Source organism: Ambystoma mexicanum, chromosome 4p (assembly GCF_040938575.1).
Source record: "Ambystoma mexicanum isolate Mex_15411 chromosome 4p, UKY_AmexF1_1, whole genome shotgun sequence".
Classification (NCBI taxonomy): Eukaryota; Metazoa; Chordata; class Amphibia; order Caudata; family Ambystomatidae; genus Ambystoma; species Ambystoma mexicanum.
The window spans coordinates 734,235,437-734,254,879 of record NC_090927.1 but is presented as its reverse complement, the minus strand read 5'-3'; the positions used below and the strand labels follow the sequence as shown (position 1 = coordinate 734,254,879).

The 19,443-nt window shown below is 45.0% G+C and overlaps 1 protein-coding gene across 1 annotated transcript in view; it reads right to left on the bottom strand.

Annotated features, from left to right (window-relative positions):
* The window catches only part of IRAK1BP1 (interleukin 1 receptor associated kinase 1 binding protein 1), a 47,196-nt gene extending 36,669 nt beyond the window's left edge, over window positions 1-10,527 (bottom strand). Inside the window, exon 1 of the mRNA XM_069606288.1 lies at window positions 10,065-10,527. Within this exon, the coding sequence (XP_069462389.1) occupies window positions 10,065-10,379 (315 nt within the window). The 5' untranslated portion in view covers window positions 10,380-10,527. The remainder of the gene's footprint in view (window positions 1-10,064) is intronic.
* Window positions 10,528-19,443: the final 8,916 nt, after the last annotated feature.

Sequence of the window (19,443 nt, the reverse complement as noted above, 5' to 3'; positions counted from 1 at the left end):
TCCCTAATCCCAGGTACAGATCAGACTTACTCAGATTTAGCATAAACCTTGTCAATGAGGGAGATTCTCTTCATCAGATATAAAGAACAATATGATGACAATTTGTGCCTGTTGCGTGAGAAAACCGGCCCACAAACTTTGAGACACATAATGCTGCTCTGTGACGGTACAAGAGAAATGAGGGAAAAGGCGTTTGCAAGATTTTGTGGACGATGGCTGGTGGTTGGGTACGTCATCATTCTGGCAAAGATTGAGTTTGGGCCATGAATCATTGTTAAACGTGGGAGGTTATAAAGCTACTGAAACCACTGAATATGAACCGACAGGAGGGTACCAAACTTTTAGAGGCGTCTCCTTATTTGCCCTCAGGTAAACGTTTTGTTATTGAAATGTAATCTTTTTTTTATTATTTATCATTGAAATTGATTCATTTTTTTTAAATGTCTCTTTTTAGTAAAGGTTTGTAATAAACCATACACCAATAAAGAATTTTTAAAAACACCACATACCTAACCTCCTGATCCAGCACAACTTTTTCAACTAAAACTTGCAATCATTTCCTAAACAATACGGTCACCCCCCCAGAACGACTACTATAACAGCTAGAAAACTCCTTGTCAAAGTACCCTATCAGTATCTGTATGCCCCACTAATAGATGGGTTTCCTGCAAGAATGCAATATCCATTCTTCTATGTTTTAGGTAATTCAGTACTATCCTCCTCTTCACTGGCTGGTTAACTCCCCTGACATTCCAACTCAGAATTCATAAACACCCACACATATTGAGGCACAGCTATAAACACATAACCACAATGCAGTTTATTCAAGCGAAACCATCCATGTAAGCTTAAGGCGTTTAAACCACTTGCGTCTGTGCGGTGCATCTCAATGTGTGTATCATTCTCATGTTTTCTCTTTTTGATTCAGCCTCAAGAGGTCTTCCCTCTTATGGCTCTCCACTCTAGCAACAGCATCCTAGGATTTCGGGTAGGTAGCCTCTTTTATTAAACCTTGCAGACATTTCATTGTATTCATCTTGAAGTGTCATGTTTTAGACTATCCTCTTAAGCCGGAGGAGTTCAATATAAGGGAGACTTTCCTTCAGATGTTTTGGATGAAAGCTCCCAAAGTGTAAGGCGTTATTCACATCGGTTGGCTTACGATAGATCGTAGTCGAGCGTACATTGTCTATAAAAGTGACCATAACATCTAGGAAATTAAAGTGTGCTTCCCCTACCTCAAGTGTAAACATTGATATGATCATGGCTTTGGTTTAGATATTCAAGTAATTGTAAAAGTCCAACTCTACTGCCTTTTCAAATAGCAAAAACATCATCAATGTATTGTTTCCAAAAAAGGACCTTGGTTCTTTGTTAAGAATGTGTGTAGTCTCAAAGTAAAACATACAAATGTTAGCATAGGTGGGTTTCACTGATGACCCCATGGAGGTACCCAAGGTCTATAAGAAATATTTGCCTTCATAACTGCAAAAATGATTGTAAAGAATTATATTGATGAGTTCAATCGTTAGAGCCTTATGTATGCATACATTCTCATGTCTTAATGGAATACCACTCCATGGCTTCAACACCTTTACTATGGGGTAACAAGGTGTACAATCTGTTAACGTCTAGTGAGAACAATATCGTTATTTGTACCGGCGGCTGTCGTGTTGAGTCTAGGTAAACTGCAAAAGGATTGCATACAGTGTCTGTACCTGCTATAATAGGTCTGAATGGTGGACACGTGGGATTTTTGTTCATTTTAGGAAGTGCATAAAACACAGGAATTATTGGATGTTTATTAATCATGTACTCTCTCGTCCGTGGTGTTATCCACGCTAGGTCCTCTGCTTTTAGGATGGTTGTCTCCATTAGGTTCATGATGGCATTTGTCGGGTCATGGTCCAACTCCAAATATGTCATACTGTCTTGTAACAGTTCGACACAGCTTTGGTTATAGAAAGTGGAGTCCATCCTTACCAAAGCTCAGCCCCATTTCTGCATCTCCCCCCCCCCCCCTCATTTTTTTCTCAGATTAATGGTTATATCAGTGACATCAACACAGAATATGGATACTGGCTATAAATTACACTACCAGAAGATTACTGGATTTTTTATTTCAAAAAGGTGACTTATTAAGCTTAAGGTGATCTTGCAACATTCAAAATAATTGTATATAGCATCTTAAAGTGATTACAACAGCATTGTCTGTTTGTTAAATTGCAGCAAACTTCACAGTAAAGTACCCCTGATGAAGAGTGTCTTATCAACATGTTGGGTTTTTATATTAAACAGGAACCTGTGTAGAAAATAGAACGTTGTGAAATTATTTTCCTTGAAGAATACCAATCTGAAAATAGTTCTTAAAGATAACTTCAAAATCTCTTTACTGTATAAATCCGTTGACATGTAATGTAATGTGTTGGCTGTTTTAAACCATTGAAAGTGTGAAGGGAACTGGAGTTCCCATATCATTGGGATCTTACTTTCTTAGATTGCATGCATGTAGGGTCCACGAGACAGGACTGGGTTTTCTTCTCTGCACCTTAAGTCTGATGTAGAATGATTCTAAATCTTACAACCGACTGGACAGTACACATCAGTAGAATACCTTAACATAGGAGTGTGTTGACAACTGTCTTTGTAATATATTAGCTTTCAACAACTGCCACAGGCTGCTGGGGTCCACGATTATGATATTTTGAAATAATTGTTGATATTTGGGGGTTCTGGCAGCTGTACTCAGGAATGCACATGTGACATTTTCCAGAGCACCATTCCATCCCAAGGTCCTCTGGTTTAGACTAACCCACCTAGGACACATTTCAATACATATTAGCAAAGTTACCTGTTTTGGCTTTTGTGTAAGCATGAGAAAGGCATTTGCCACACAATAACTACCTGGCAATACGATGGCAACAGCTGGAAAATGGTGTGATTAACAGATGGAAGATAGTGCGAGTACCTGGACAGATGATAGCCCACTGGTCCCCAAATCTGTTGCCTGGGAGAATCTGTTCCCCAGGAGCTCTCACCCACAAGCATGTTTCTGGAGACTTGTGTGAGATTTAATGTTATGAGCTTCATGCCGAAACAGCCTAAGACTCATATCCTGTGTACCAATTATCCAAATGGGTCTATAAATGTTTGCGATTTACAGACATGTTTACGTTAGGATGAGTATTGAAACAAAAGGAAAAGAGCATAGAGCAAAATTTGCATTACTTGATCAAAAGGTGTTCATGCTGAATCACTATCGGAAACATACTAAAATGTAAATGTGGTCTTTATGTTCCCAAATCGCTCTTTGCTTTTATGCAAATCTCCAGGAGATAGCTGCTGGGCTGGGGCCGTGCCTTAGGCACACCCTGCACAACAAGGGCTGGGGGTCCCAGAGTGTTGTGACTTAGACCTGACACCACCAAGGTGCCAGTAGTTACATGCTCACGGTCAAAGTGATCACAACACGTCATCCACGGGGTCAGCTATGATCACGTGTATTAATAAAAATGGACACACAGCTTCCCATGCGCCAGTTATGACACCGACTCACTGGATCCCGCGTCGGGCTACATAAGCGAATGCAGGGGCGGTAGGTGTTAGGAGGTGCCGGCCTTACACGGCCCCATAACAACTGGCAATGAGGAATTAACGACTCGTGTGCATCCCGGAGCACGCTGGTGGGTGCACCTGCCATACGGAGCTCTCACACCCTTGTTGGATCTATTCCGACGAGATCTCGTGGTACACTACCCCCGCGCTGGAGTTCCCAGTGTGGGCAGAAAGAAAATTGAGGGCTGGACACGCCGCCGGTGGGCCTTGGGTGTGTGTGTGGTCAGAAAAGAAATACAATTAATTAAACTCCTACCTGGGGGAGAGGAAGCAGCACAGGCTGCTGAACTGATTAAAGCGGCGCACTGCCACAACTCCCTCCCAGGGTAGAGAAGGAGCGGCGTGGCCACTGCAGGGATGGAAGCGGGGTGGCCACTTGAAGTGATACAGCCTGCCTAGGAGAGAGGAAGGGCGCTGCCTCCGCTGCCGTGACAAAGGAATATCGTGCCTGGAAGAGAGACTACAGCACGGCCCACGCTGGGCCATCCTGATCAAATGAACTCCCGCCTTTGGGAAAGACAGTGGCGTGGCCCTGACCACCACCACATTAGGCAGACTACCGCCTGGCACGTCCCCTCTGCCATAATTGAATTAACTCCTGCCTGGGGGAGAGGAAACGCTGTTGCAGTGAGCTCCTGCCTGGGGGAAGAGGAGCCGCTGATGCCACCTTTGTGTGGTCACCTCCCGCCTGGGGGAGCCTCTGACCGCTGCCACCAGCTTCCCTAGCAAAAGGCACCCACATGGCAGATGTGGCCCCCAGTGGACCTGGGCGCAGCTTTGCCTGCCAGTGGAGGATGTGCTCTCCACACGGACAATGGCCTGAAAGCCTGCCGCCCACAAGCACTACCATGCCCCATGACTGTGCCAATCCCAGAAGGCCACCCTGCCCCATGGCATGCCTGGAGCCGGTCATGTCCCCAGTATACCGTTATAAGAAGACATTGCCTCCTAAGATATTGAATTAATCCAAGAAAGCAAGCCGAGTTCTGTTGATATGGATGAAATCTCGACTGATCCAAACACTATATGGCTTGCTAAAACACAACTCTATATTATGGGCTTCATCTGGTTGGCAAGTTTGCCTCCATCTAACAAACTGAGTTCTGGGTCAAATACCCCTTTGTCACAATCAGCCTCGACATTGGCCATAAAGCCACGCCAAGAGATACCAGAGCATGTGGTATCACAATGTGTCTGCAAATGCAATGGAAACCAGCAACAACTAGATCAAGTTCTGCCATCCAGCTCAATTTCCCTACTCAGTTTGAATTCCAGGGGATTGGAACACCCATTAAACAATCGTTCACTTTAGAATAATCACAATGTGATTTTCCTACAGGAGACATGGCTCACCTCTATCCCTATATGGGATAATCATGATGTGCATATGACCCTAGCCACCAAAGCCATGCATGGCCGCCCCACCTCAGGGCTGTTAATTGCCGTCAAACAGAGCCCAAGAATTACCTCCGAGCTATGGGCCTCTCCTAATGCTTTCATTCAGAAGGTAAAACTCATCACTATTGCACGGTATATGCCTTAATGAATGTTCATTGGAACTCAATGAGGATATCTGATGAACGCTTCCTCAAAGATCTTAATGACTTGATGGAACTTATATCACTGGATTCCAATGTCTCGAAGATTATAATAGTGGGGGACCTGAATCTTCATTGCCTACGATTCAATCCCTCCCAATCTGCTGGAAGATTGGCAAAATGGAACCATTTCATTAAAACTCGGAACCTCCAAATGCTAAATGGAACTTTCAAAGCCGACATCCCACCAAACCCAAAGTGGCATAGAGAAAATAGCTTTGCTGTAATTGAATATGTCTACGTTGATTCTGCCCTCATAACTCAAGTTACCGATTTTCGGGTTATGTTAACTGACTTGAGCGATCATAACATGCTCATAATGACAAGGTCTGTAAAAAATCCTTGTGCTACCATCTTTCAAAATCCAACCAAGGGACATTTAATAATCAATCCCAGTCGTAACAGATTACGTTGGTCTGAGACCGCCTTTAAATTATTCAGCAATCATCTAGCCTCAGAAATACACAAAAACACTATTGGTGTAACAGATCAAGAAGTTATATATCATCACCTAATGCAGCTTTTTCAATCCACCCCTCGTCAACAAATCAAAACTGCTCCAGAATTACAAGATATATAAATCAAGATATAAGAGAACGGAAAACCCTGTATCGATTACATAAACGAGAAGCCCTGAAACTGATTGATGGCTCTCGGGGAGCAGTCTTAATTCAACTGAAAACTAAATACAATAATTGGCTCCGTAATCGTAAATCTCTAATATATCAACTTGATGGAGCAAAGATGTTGAGAGTATTGCATTGCAAACTAAAAATACAGCTGAAATATGGTCAGCCATCAACCAAGCGTCCACAGGGCCTCAGGTAGCTCTACAATCCCAAGGAGTCACAGAATGTGACTGATCACCTATTGTTCACAACTATATGCTGCCCCAGGTGAAATAATGCATTCTACCTCTGCATCAGATCTAACAAAATTCCATCTAGACTTCGATAAAGAAGACATCTTATTTTACATCCATAAAGTGAGCCGTTCGCGAGCCCCGGGCCCGGATGGTCTCTCAAACTTTAATTTTAAACAACATCCAGAGATCTGGGCAGAGGTGTTGTATAACATCTTTAGCCACAATCACTACACAGCAACTACCTCAATCTTGGAAACATTCCATTCTTCTGTCCATTTACAAAAAAGGTGACCAATGCACACTTTCTAGTTATCGTTCAATTGCACTCCTCGATGCCCGTGGTAAAATCTTCCATCGAATCATTCTGCAAGACCTAAATAAGTAGTCCTCAGATAGGCACATGAGAGACCCTTTCCAATCGGGGTTTGTGGCCTGTTTAGGAACTTCGCTTAACATCAGTACATTAAATATGATTAAATCATACTATGCCACTCGGAAACAACCGCTATATTTAGCATTCGTAGATTTCCGGGCGGCCTTCGATTCCATTGACCGCCACTTATTGTATGAGAAATTAATCTGTTACAAATGCCCTAGTTCGCTTCTCACCCCAATTAAACTCTTGCACAGAGAAACAACCATGCAGGTGAGACTAACATTGGAAGGATTATTGTCCTCATGTTTTTCGACAGAGCGGGGCCTAAAACAGGGATGCATTTTGGCCTCCATTTTGTTTAATTTATTTATTCTAGACATGGGTGAAACATTTACAGCCATAGTTTCAGATACACTGAAATTGGGCCTACAACGAGTTGCATGGCTCCTCCTATCTCAGACCCCTAAAGGGTTACAAAATCTTCTTGATAGGTTAGACATGTACGCCTATGACAACAACCTGCTAATAAACATTGACAAAACACAAGTAGTAGCAACAGTGGTACTAAAAACACAACCACCTCCACGTTTAAGTGGTCGTTACGACATTCTGAACTAAAGGTAGTAACGCAATATAAATAACTAGGAGTGTCATTTAATAACTCCATCTCAGATGCCATTTTTGAACAAAACCTAGACTTAAAATTAACAACACTGATTTCACAGGCAAAAGTTAAGTTGTACAAATATGACAAATTCTCCTGTACGCATGTAATGATGTTTTTTCAACAAAAAGTTGTCCCAATTCTCCTGTATGGAATCGAAGCAAGACTCCCAAGAGGGTCTGCTTGAGGCGCGATTTTGGAGACAAGTATTAAAACTTCGAAAATGTTCGCTCTTACCGATCATACGATTTGAATGGAACTCCCTTTCAGTACATGCTCATGTTTTATGGAAAATGTCCACATTACTGCGGAAATGTCTGCTAGGTCTCAGAACAAATAACATCCTGAGTGTAGTAGCATAATATCTTTTGAAATCTGACCATCACTTTCCCTGTAAATGGCAGACTTGTGTTTTGGATGCACTATCAGATACCTCCATAACATTGGATCTCCTATTGGAGAATCCCGTTCGAGCAAAGATCAAACTATTTGAATTTGACTGGACAAGCAATTATTCAAAATGTGACTCTTACAAAGATTTCAACGGGTCTCTATTTGGACATAACAAATGTTGCAAAATGGCAGATTTAGTAAAGTGTCCAGCCCCCCATATTCGTTACCAATATCTACGCTTTAGGTTAAACCTATGGCTTACTAATGAAGCTCGAGGAGAACCATCTCCAGTTCCGGAAGCACCTCAAAACCTTCCTCTTTGCTTCTGCTTTCTTTCTCCCTCTCCCCTGCTAAATTCTTCACTGAAACTGCACTGAATCTGCAACTGGGCCACTCTCACCGACCTCGGTCCTGGGCCCAGCCACTCTCCACTTGCACTGCCTCCCTGGCAACCCCTGCACTGCGGGACTGTCTCTGTAACCCTACAACCCCCCCTTCCCAGCACTTGTCTGCACTTACCTTGCACTTGCCACCAGCTGGCCCTATTTATTTATTTTTATTCTACTTACTTTGTACTGCACTTCCCCCCTCCCCTTCCCTTCCCTTCCCCTTGCACTTTTTCCCTTCCCCCTACCCCTGCACTTGCACGATCTGAATGACACCTGGCCTAGTAGGATCGTTGTCGGTCTTCCCCTTGTTCCCCCCTCCCTGCCTCGTCACGCCTTGAAACACTTATGTATGGGCGTGTTACAAATGCCATATCATATCAATGACATGTTAGCGAGAAGGGGTCAGATTTCAAAAGATCAGAATTTCTGCCGGTTTTGCGTTGATACTCTGCAACAGTAAACATTACAACGTCTCATTGTAGATTGCCCTGCTTTGGCATCCAAATGTCAACTATACTTCAAAAATGTGATTTTTCATTTATCGTTCCTTAGACTCTGACGGCATATGGCAGCTCATTTTCTTCAACTCTAGGCTTGCTGTAAAAATAGCTGCAGTTCATTTTCTTGAAGCATATTTTACTACTATAGCAGTCTGATAAGATTTTACAAGATATTACAGCCGTCTTTCAAGCAAAGTCCATCGCTCCAAATAGGTTCCATCTAAATGGGCATGCTTCTGGCAGACAATAAGCTAGTAACAAGTTTCTATGTTGCCTCAATTGATACCAAGCCTTGTAAACTGTATAGGGTTTTAAGTTGTCTGATATATATTGCTTTTTCTTTTGCCCATATTTTACATATTTCATTTTTGCTAACATTGCAAAGCAATAGTATTGGCATTTTATTTTATCTGTAAATGAATATCCTGTTAATGTTGGTATCTGGATAACTAGAACAATTTTAATGTGTACTGACTCGTTGATTTGAAAGGTTGATATTGTCAGCTAACCACATTTTTTAAAAAAGTTATCCCAAATGGAGTCCGATTAGCAAAACCCACCTTATTACCAGTATCATTTCATATAATTAGAAAATCAAAAGGTCGTCATTTCTGCCCTCGCATATGGCATTCCATCCCTTCTATATTTACAAATCAAGACCTATTGGCTATGCCAATTATTGTTTCGATTTCAGCAATGGAGGTATGGGGCTGTGAGTATAGGAGCACTACTGCCCACTGGAGGTCCGTTGTTTTGGGTCAAAGCAGGGGTGGAAGTGGAAAAAAAAAAAAGAACTAGTGTTATTCTGGCTGTGCGTCTAAAAAGGAGGGAGTGGGATGGTCGGCCAGGTGGCCGGGATGTCTAGGATCACAAACTTTGGCTCAAATAGTTAGATTTCAAGATCTATAGTAATACTGTCTTATAGAGTTTACTTACAAAAAACACAAATTGCACAATAAAGCCACAGGACAGCATGTAAATCCTTATGGCAATATGTTAAGCCAAAATAATATCACTGTGGCTTTAATTTTTACAGCCTGAATGGTAAACTACAAGTCCCAGAAAGCAAGATAATGCCAACCTGATGCATCTAGTTAACCCCATTGTACTTTCAGTGACTTTAAAACATGTAATACAAGTTGTGTAATAAACAAAGATAGATATACTGATTCTTTGTCACAAAATTCCAGCACGTTATTGGTGACTTAACGCAACTGTATTGTTTTGCATATCAAGTTAGTAGACATCATCAATATAAACAAATCTTTAAACCGGTGCTTTGTGTTGCTCACTTTAACTAGAACATATTTACAAGGTAACTGGCATTGTGCGATCTCTTTGAGTTGGAAATGTTCGATCACACATATGAAAGGCTCTGCCACTGATAAAAGAATGTGTTTGTAACCTGATCACTTAACGACCTGCAGAGCCATGGACAGTGTCTGTTTCTGCTTAGCTGTGACTTGGGAAACGGCAGTGCTTAAATGTTCGGCTGGACCGATTATCTATTTTGCTCCGGCGAAAGAACAAGCGTCAAGGACACATTTCTTGAGCCTCTGACGCTCTCTAAAATGCAAAAGAACTCGTGGTGCGACTTACCAATAATTTATATTACACTTCTATCCGTGGGTCAACGTACATGCACCCTTCGCTCCCCTTTTTACCTTCACGCCGTGCTGCCGCAGGCACTGCAGTATGTATTCCAGACGACGGTTCACGCTGTTCTTGGCATCTGCTGCTGTGTCTTTGCTGCTGTTCAGTTGCACCGACACTTGCGCGCGGTCTGGGGGCGCAGAAAGCTCAGCAACTCCGCTTACGTGCACCTCGCGCGGAACTGTTCCCCTCGGGCACGAGCTCGGTTGGTTCTCTTGATTTTCCATATGCTGATAAATTCGGGGGCTGCGCTCCCCTTGCTCGGTTTCCTGGGGACACAAAGCCGCGAACACACGAGACACAGGCACAGGGCGCACATAAGACATGATTACTCAAGCCGCCCGCCGCAGCAGTGTCGTCATGGCAACCAAGGAAGCCAATGTAACAACGCTTTCTGTCCGTCTACTTTGCCTGTGTCCTAGGAAGTAGAAACGAGATTTCCACAAACGGTCCTAGCCACAGAACAACTATCCAATCCTTACCCGGAAGGAGTATCAGCAAAACAGCCTCGTCGTCACACCATAGATAGCACAGATGATGTGTTTTCATGTTTTGACCCCAAAATTAAACTATAACGCTACCCACCAAATATTGCGAACTATTGAGAGATAACTGTCCGTTGAAAGTAAAAATAAAAGACTGGGCTCTCAAAAATATTTGCGCATTTCTTTTGATAAGAGGACAAATGCATACGTATGCTACATTTTATTAACAGGGCACATCCATTCGGAAGACGTTCGTCCACTGCTTCATTTAACTTTGAACTCTGGGACTTGTAGTTTAATAGTTTCCGTTACTACAAATCCCAGAATGATTAAACCATGCTTGAACTAGTCTTTCTTAGTGTCTGCCGAATTAGAACAAGTAATGTTGATATGAATAAAAACATGCATAGATTTTGCACGAACTTATTAATTGCAAGTAAATAATGACAGCAGCAAATAGAACAATAAACATCCAGGAAACAAGAAGAATTCTATGTACAGCACGTGAGAGCACATTCAAGTCTATGGGCGCTGGACGCATAGCTCTCAACCATTTATGTCACAAAGGCGGGTGAAAACACCCGATTTTATTTTTGGCGGGTGAGAGGCCCATTGAAATGAATGGGCGTGCAGGAGGCTTGGCGGGTGAGTCAGCTGTTTACAAGGCGGGTGACACCCGCCAAAAGCGTGTGAGTTGAGAGCTATGTGGACGGGTAAATAGCTTGTCGGGTAAATAGCTTGTTGTGTATTTTAACAGATTCTATGACAAGACAGGAGGCTTCATATTATGCACTCATTCTTTACTTCTGACAACCACAGCAGCAAAGAAAAAAACTTTACAAACCGAAAAGTTTGAAACACAGAAAACTGTCCATGTAGGGGAACTCCCCCAATCCAAGATGGAGGACAGGTCCTGTAGGTGACCAATGGGCAAGGACCCACCCCATATAAGTCCTTTACTCTAAACCCAACTCTTCTTTCTTTGCTTCTGACGCCACAAGTTAAGTCACCCCCTTCCCAGTTGTGCATTATTGCATAGCTCTCAACCATTTGTGTTGCAAAGGCGGGTGAAATCACCCGATTTTGTTTTTGCCGGGTGAGACCCCCATTGGAATCAATGGGCGTGCAGTAGGCTTGGTGGGTGAGTCAGCCCTTTATAAGGCGGGTGACACCCGCCAAAAGCGTGTGAGTTGAGAGCTATGATTATTGTGCTGTCAGTGCTTTCAGTTAGAGCTACTTAATGTTGTTTACTGTTGTTGACCACAGTTTTACTATGTAGTTGTGTCTAGATTTGTCATGATGCCTGCCCCCGGGAAACCAGACCAGGCCCAGCAGCCCCGGAAGCAGGCATCACGCCATTTGGAGCATGCCCAAAAGCCCCAGTTAGGGGCTGTTTGGGTGCAGTCCTGGTGCCTTTGGTGCCAGGCTCATAAGGACAAAGTCAGTCCTGGCGCCATAGGCGCCAGGCTCATCAATGATAATTTACCTAAAGCAGACCATGCTGCTTACTCACCTGATGCAGACCATGCTGCATGAAGACCTAAGCCAAATGAGGCTTAGCAGGGACTATTTTAATGCAGGGACTATTTTCTTACCTGGGTGGGGCAGTCGAAGAATACTTTCCTGGGACTTCTTCCAAAGCTATTTAAGCCACGCCCGGACAGCCACACATGCTTCGCGTTATTCTGCAGTAGCAGCGTAACGCTCACCGTGCCTGCAGCAGCTTCCAGACTTCAGCCACGCCCGTCTACACTCCGGAGCTCCTGAACCCTGCAAGGAAAGCAGAAGGAAAGGTTAGAGCAAGAGTTTTATTCATACTCACTTGAATCCTGCATCTTCCCGACTTGGACCTGGAAGAAAGAATCCATTAGACGCTCTTTCCGCGCCTCCTGCAACGCCGCGCTGAACTCACCTGTTGCCATTTTCAGCATTCCTTCACGCGCATCTTCAGTTCGCGGCGCTCTTCATCACCTATGGACATAATAACAATAAGGTGAGCAACAGAGAGTTATCTAAGACAACAAAGGCAAATATTAAGACTTACTTGAGATCACCGGGGATACTCACCTAATCTCGGGTCGGCGCGACCTCCTCCGCATCTCCGCCACACCCGGCCCCTATGGGGAAACATTCCGCTACAGACTTACCCGGTTGCGGTAAACGCTTCAATCCATGGATCTTCCTCCGAATGGATGCCTGAAAAGGAAAAGACCACAGGTTAGAGCAAGCTTCCCTCTTTATTCCGAAACAGCTTTTATAAACACTTACCTGCGCATCTCTGGTTGCCACGTGAACTCTTTCCAGATCCATAAGGGCAACCTAGGGGAATTGGACAGAGTGAATTCCAGACGTTTTGAACTCTTTATAACTATTACCTCTACGGAGTCAACACCGTCTGCAACTCGCCAACTTCCCACACCAGTGAGGCAACTGGTCATCTACGCGCCCCTGCACTTGAAGCAGGATGGAGAGTTCATCTTTCCAGATTATCAGGTGAGAATCTAAAGGAGTCCCAAAGTAATTCATGGGGAGAAGGTGGGGTTAAGCTTAAACCTCACAGGTGGTTAATTCCCCCTTTCTGCATTACAGAAGAGTATTCATATGAGCCACACAGACCAAGCTGGGTGGCCCAGTCCACTTCGTCATCTCGGCGCTCCGTGTATCACTGGAAGAAGTAACATCAGGCCGGTCCAGATCAACGCCCCCGTGGACACCAGGTGAGCGTAACAAGATTTGATAAGCTTATATTTGGGGCATGTCACGGATGCTGGTATTTCCTGTCACGCTGAATTGTTTTAACTTTGTTTATGAGCTTAATTACCCTCGCTGTGTGCGTCCATCGCAGGGCTTTTTTTTATAAGCCGCGGTCGCACAGGGAGAGCTCCGCCTCCGAGCGGAATGAGTTTGTGCAACTTTCTCCTCAATCCCGACACAAGGGCCTTGCTGCATGCACACGTGGAGGTTGGGCTTCTCGCTTCGGGAAGCTCTCCGGGGGCTCGAGGGCCCGGCCACGCGTCGCATTGTGATAAGCCTGCTCGGCTGCAGGCTTCGCCTGCTTGTGAGGTCGCAAGACATTTCTCTTGCTCACTGCTATTAAGCAGTTATATATATTGGATGCGTCTGATTGACGTTTTGCCATGAGGCATTCTCCTCACACAATGCCTTTAAGGGGTTATGGGCAAATTCACCTGCTCTGCGTTTTGCTCCCCTCCATGTTAGTGAGTGCTGCATTTTATACAGTGGTTCATCTGTATTAACCCGTGCCTGCTAGGCTGGGGTTTTTATGCATTTCTGTTTGAAGGTGTGAATTTGTTTCTTTATTATCCACATTACATATTGGGTTTGGTTATGGCTAGTGAAGGGTCCAAGGGCCCCTCTTCAGCAGACGCCAGTACCCAAGTGAGGCCTTCCAAAAAAAGTGAGAGGTTGGGGGAGAATGCAGTTCATAGGCCTTTAGGGGAACCTTCCCTCCCTGTCCAGCCATCAGTGGCTGAAGTTATTCAAACATCCTTATACACAGCACTGTCTCCGATTTTCACCCTTCACCAGGGGAGGGTTCTTCTATGCCTAAACAAGTCCCCCCGTAAATGTACAAGTAAGTCCAAGCATTTACAAGGACAACTCAGTCCAGCTACTGCCCCATGTCAGGTTTCCCCCCCAGAGAGTGGTCAGAAGCGCAGGTTGGATGGGTCCCAACAGCACCAGTCAGTTCCCTTCGGGTCAGGCAATTCTCAGCTTCCTGCTAGTGTCCCTGCAGTGACCATTACCACTACGGATAGTTCGGAGGATTCAGACTCACCTCCCAAGAGGCGTAAGAGAAAGGTGGACCTGGTGCTTCCGTCCCAAGGGCCAATGCTTGATGGTAGTGGGATTCCGTTCTTTGACCCAGCGCTTATTCAGCACCCTAGGTCAGAGGAATGGCACCCCTCGATGCAGTATCATCCTTTTTGACCTACTGAGTTAGACACCCCCTGCCGAAGGAGGATAGAAACAAGTTTGCGTTCAAAGTGCCCTAGGCCAGTCCTCCCAGATAAGCTGGCCCTTACTCTGGATATTGACCAGTCTATGGTCTCCTTTTTGTCCCAGAAAGGGAAAAACCCAAAAAAGGGGGTAGACAAGGCCTGGAGGAGTTGCCAGGACAGATTGTTTTATGTGTTGGGTCCGGTGACCCAGATTTTTGAATTGGCAGAAGAGGCAGCTTTTTCTAATGCCCCGATTGATGTACAAGCCCTGAGGGGCTGGATTCAAAGAACAGTTTGCCTGCTCGGCAATGCCAACGCAGCCATATCTAGAGAGCATCGCAAGTCCCTACTTATGCAGCTTGATTCTAAGTTGGCACATATGGCAGAAGGAGAAGCGGGGCATAAGGCCCAAGGAAACTTGTTTGGGGACAGGTTCATTAAAGATCTCTCTGCATATGTTCATACTTTTACCGCATTGGACAAGGCGCAGGTCAACGTAAAGAAAGTCTTTGCCCCTAAGGTTTTTGTCGACCGGAAGAGGTAGAGCCCGCTTCTCTGGCCGTTTCTCCCAGGGCTCTACCCTTCCCGCCAGTACGCATCAAGAGGTGCACACAATTCCTCCTCTGCTCGAGGAGTGCAAGCTGAGATTTACCCCCAGAGGGGCTTCCATTGGAGAGGACGTACCGGCAGGGGTGCTGGTAGATCAAGATCAGGTCCAGGTAATGCCACATGTGTTAAAAGTTTCTTCCCACAAAGGTTTGGGGGGCAGCTGGCCAGGTTTCTTCCTCAACGGGAAACTCTCACCTCAGATCCCTGGGTGTTACAGACGGTGAAGGGGTTTCAAATAGAGTTTTATTCTCCCCCTTGCCAAATAACCTTGCTGTCTCCCCTAGTGTTAGACAAGGACAAACAGCAATTGATAGATGCGGAGGTCAGGGACCTCATTTTCAAAAAGGCGGTGGTCCAAGCGTCTTTTTCAGCCTCCCAGTTCTTGAGCACGATTTTTCTAGTCCCAAACCGGAGGAGGGTTTTCGCCCAGTCATAAACTTGCAAGCCCTCCAATCATTTGTGGTGTATCACCACTTCAAAATGGAAGGAATTCACCTTCTCAAAGATACCCTTCTCCCGGCGGATTTGATGGTCAAGATAGACCTCGACGATGCGTACCTGGTGGTCTCTGTCTTTCCTCCCCACCAGGAGTTCCTTCAGTTCCAGTGTGGGTATCAGACTTGGCAGTTCGCCTACCTTCCGTTTGGCCTCTCGTTAGCCCCCTGGTGCTTCACCAAGTTGATGAAACGGTTTAGGATGATTTTACCAAAAACAAATGGTCGCAATGACCAAAAGTTCTAAAAATGCTAACACCAAAGGTTCGAACAACAAAAGTTCGAACCTTTGGTGGTAGCATTGTAAAAAAAATAAACGGGGGCTGCCGTTGTGTCCTCCACATCGCCCCGCTCACTACACTTCATGGTATAGTGAGTGGGGATTGCATGGGACACCCCCGCAGCCTTCTGTTTAAAAAAAAAAGAAAAGAAAAGAAAAGGACCCTGTGGCGCCAGTTCCCGATCACGGAAGTGAAAGGGAACTGGCACTGCAGGAACCCAGCGTGAAGATGAAGGTAAGTGGGGCTTGTTTATGTTGGGGGTGTGGGTGGGGGTGTGCTGAGGGTGTGGGTGTGTTGTGTGTGTGTGGGTGTGAGTATGTTTGTGTGTTCGCATGAGAAAGGTGTGAAATTTTGGTAGTTTGCACCTTTCTCATGTGAACGTTTTGCCCGCAGTAGTTTCAGCCGCGGGCAAATCACTTAGATTCGATGAAACCAGTGATGGCTCACCTCAGGTCCAAGGGAATTCAAATAATAATATAACATGCTTCTGCTAGCTCAAAGTTCTCAGATTCTTCAGGCTCATCTAGGGTTAACAGTGATTTTACTCCAAACATTGGGGTTTGTCATAAATGTAAAGAAATCCATATTCCAGCCTATGCAATGTATCCAATTTCTGGGTTTCAAAATAGATTCAAAGCTTTGCATCCTTCTCCTTCCGGATTGCAGGCTCTCCAAAATAAGGAAGGAGATTTGTCTCCTCCTCGGGAAAGGGAAGGTCTCCCTCAGGCAGCTGGCCAGGGTTGTGAGAATGTTGTCAGCTTCCATCCAAGCTATCTTTCCGGCCCCTCTTCAATACAGGGCGTTACAGCGACTGAAGGCCAAAAAATCTTCGAAAGAGTCTGTCGTACTTGCAGTTAGTGGTTCTGTCTCCCGAAGCCAGGACAGAGCTTTTTTGGTGGCTCAGGCACATGGATGCCTGGAATGGCAGAGCAATCTTTGGTCCCTCCCCGGATGTGGTCCTGGTGTCAGATGCCAGCAGAGCGGGCTGGGGGGCCAGGTAGGGCAGGTCTCCACAGGCGGGAAGTGGTCTACTTCAGAAAAGCAGCTACATACCAATTGTCTGGAGTTGTTAGCGGGCTCCTTTCAATCAAGAGTCTTCCCAAAGACCAGGGGAATTGCTGTGTCCTTCTCCGGATGGACAATGTCTCAGCAGTTCGATACATCAACCATCTTGGGGGGACAAAATCCAAGGCCTTAGCAGATTTAGCGAGGGAATTCTGCCATTTCTGTTTGGATCGGGACATTCTGTTGAAAGCGGAATACCTTCCGGGGGTCAACAACGATGTTGCGGATTGGAATTCCAGGCATTTCCAGGACAGGTGCGACTGGATGCTGTATAGGGCTCTCTTTGCCAAGATCTCATCTCTTTGGGGTCCGATTCAAGTGGATCTCTTTGCCTCGAGGCTCAACTGACAGGTTCCCCAATTCTACAGTTTGAGACCAGATCACAGTGCGCTAGCAACCGGCGCTTTCCTCTAGGATTGGTCGGGGCCTCTTTCATATGCCTTCTCTCCCTTTGCCATGATAGCCAGGGTCCTAGTTCATGTGCGCAGGCAAGGGGCAACACTGGTGTTAGTAACCCCCTATTGGCCTTCCCAGGTGTGGTTTCCAGCCCTGTTGGAGCTGGCAGTGGATATTCCTCGTCTTCTCCCTCTCCACCCACGGCCCCTGTCGGATCCGGCGGGTCTTCCTCACGAGCTGGTGCTTCAGGGGCACCTCTCCCTCAGGTTTGGAAGATTTCAGCTCTTCCTGGTGCTTTCAGGGACTTTCTCCGGACTCTATCGGTGTCATCAAGGACTCCTGGGCGGCCTCTACCGAGTCAGGTTACTCTTTGGCATGGAACCGCTGGGTAAGCTGGTGTGTGGCTCAACACTTCAATCCTGTTTCTGCCCCTGCGGTAGACGTGGTACATTTTTTTTGTGGAGTTGTTTAAAGAGGGAAGGCCTACAGGACTATAAACGGGTTTAGATCGGCGATCTCGGCAGGATATGAATTGGTTAAAGGGGAACCAGTGGGCAGACACTTCTTAGTGCACAGGGCCCTAAAATCTATACGAATTAAGGTTCCACCTAAAGCTAGGTATTCAGTTCTATGGGATGTTAATATCGTTTTAGATCTGTTTCGCTCTTAGCCCGCTAATGACATTTTTTTTCTCCAAACTAGCTATGTTGTTATGTCTTGTTTTCTATTAAAATGATCTCTTATATTAGAGCATTGGATGTGGACAACAAAGTGTTCACCCCTCAGGGGGTCACCTTCTTTATTTCCAGGAGAACTAAGTGTTTAATTTCCTCCAGCTCTGATCCAGCTTTTCCAGAAATTTCTAAATTATGTGTGATACAGTGCTTAAAATGTTTTGAGTTGAAAACAGAGGTTTTTAGACCTCCTAATACCTCTCAGCTGCTAATTTCCTATAGAAAGCCCCATAAACTGGTGTCCCCTGCCAATTAAGTCAGATGGATTAAGTGGGTTATGAAGGAAGCAGGGATTGACGCTTCCTCTTTTGGTCCTAATTCAGTAAGAGGCACCATGGCATCTAAGGCCACTTTCCTGTGGGGGGGGGGGGGGTAGTCTTGAACAGATTTTAAAAGCAGCTGATTGGTCTAGGGAATCAATATTCAAAACATTTTATCACAAGCGTATTGATCATGTTGCAATTAATGAGATGCAAGGGCTTTGAACTTGCATAATATGAAGCCTCCTGTCTTGTCATAGAATGGTTAATCCCCCTCACTAACATGAGAGGGGGTTTAGATTCTATTAAAGACAAGGAGGTGAGTATTAAGACCACCTACCCACCAATTGTTTTGTCATTGTTACAGCTCCGGAGTGAGGTGATAAGTTCAGGAGCAGCCCTTCACAGTATCAGCAGACGGCGGGGTTGAGATCCTTTGAGCTTCGTGTGGATTCTGTCTCCGTGCTACAGTTTTTTCCTCACAGTTGGCGTCTGATGCAAGACAGCTGTAGAAAGAGGAGTTGGGTTTAGAGTAAAAGACTTATATGGGAGTGGGTCCTTGCCCATTGGTTACCTACAGGGCATGACCTGTCCTCCATCTTGGATTGTGGGGTTCCCCTACATGGACTTTAAAACTCTGTTTTCAGTTTTCTGTACTTCAAACGTTTCGGTTTGTAAAGTTTTTTTCTTTGCTGCTGTGGTTGTCAGAAGTAAAGAATGATTGCATAATACTCGCCTCCTTCTCTTTAATAGAATCTAAACCCCCTCTCACGTTAGTGAGGGGGATTAACCATTCCGCTGGTGATACCTGCCACAAGCTTGTGAATTGAGAGGTATGTAACACTGCCAGTTCCCTTTCTTCATTTATTCATTTTTTAAGGTAGTGTCTATTCTAAAGAATGAACAGTAAATAGTGGAGAAGTTCTACTATTTTCAAGGATGATTGGTAAATAGTGCAGTTATAGTATGAATAGGAAGAGTCAAAGCCATTACAATTGAAAATGAACAGCTTAACCCGTACACCTGTTGAAAGAAAACTGTGATGAAGGGTAAATAATGGCATTTGAACATTATCATATTCTGGCCACTTTACATTTAATCTCA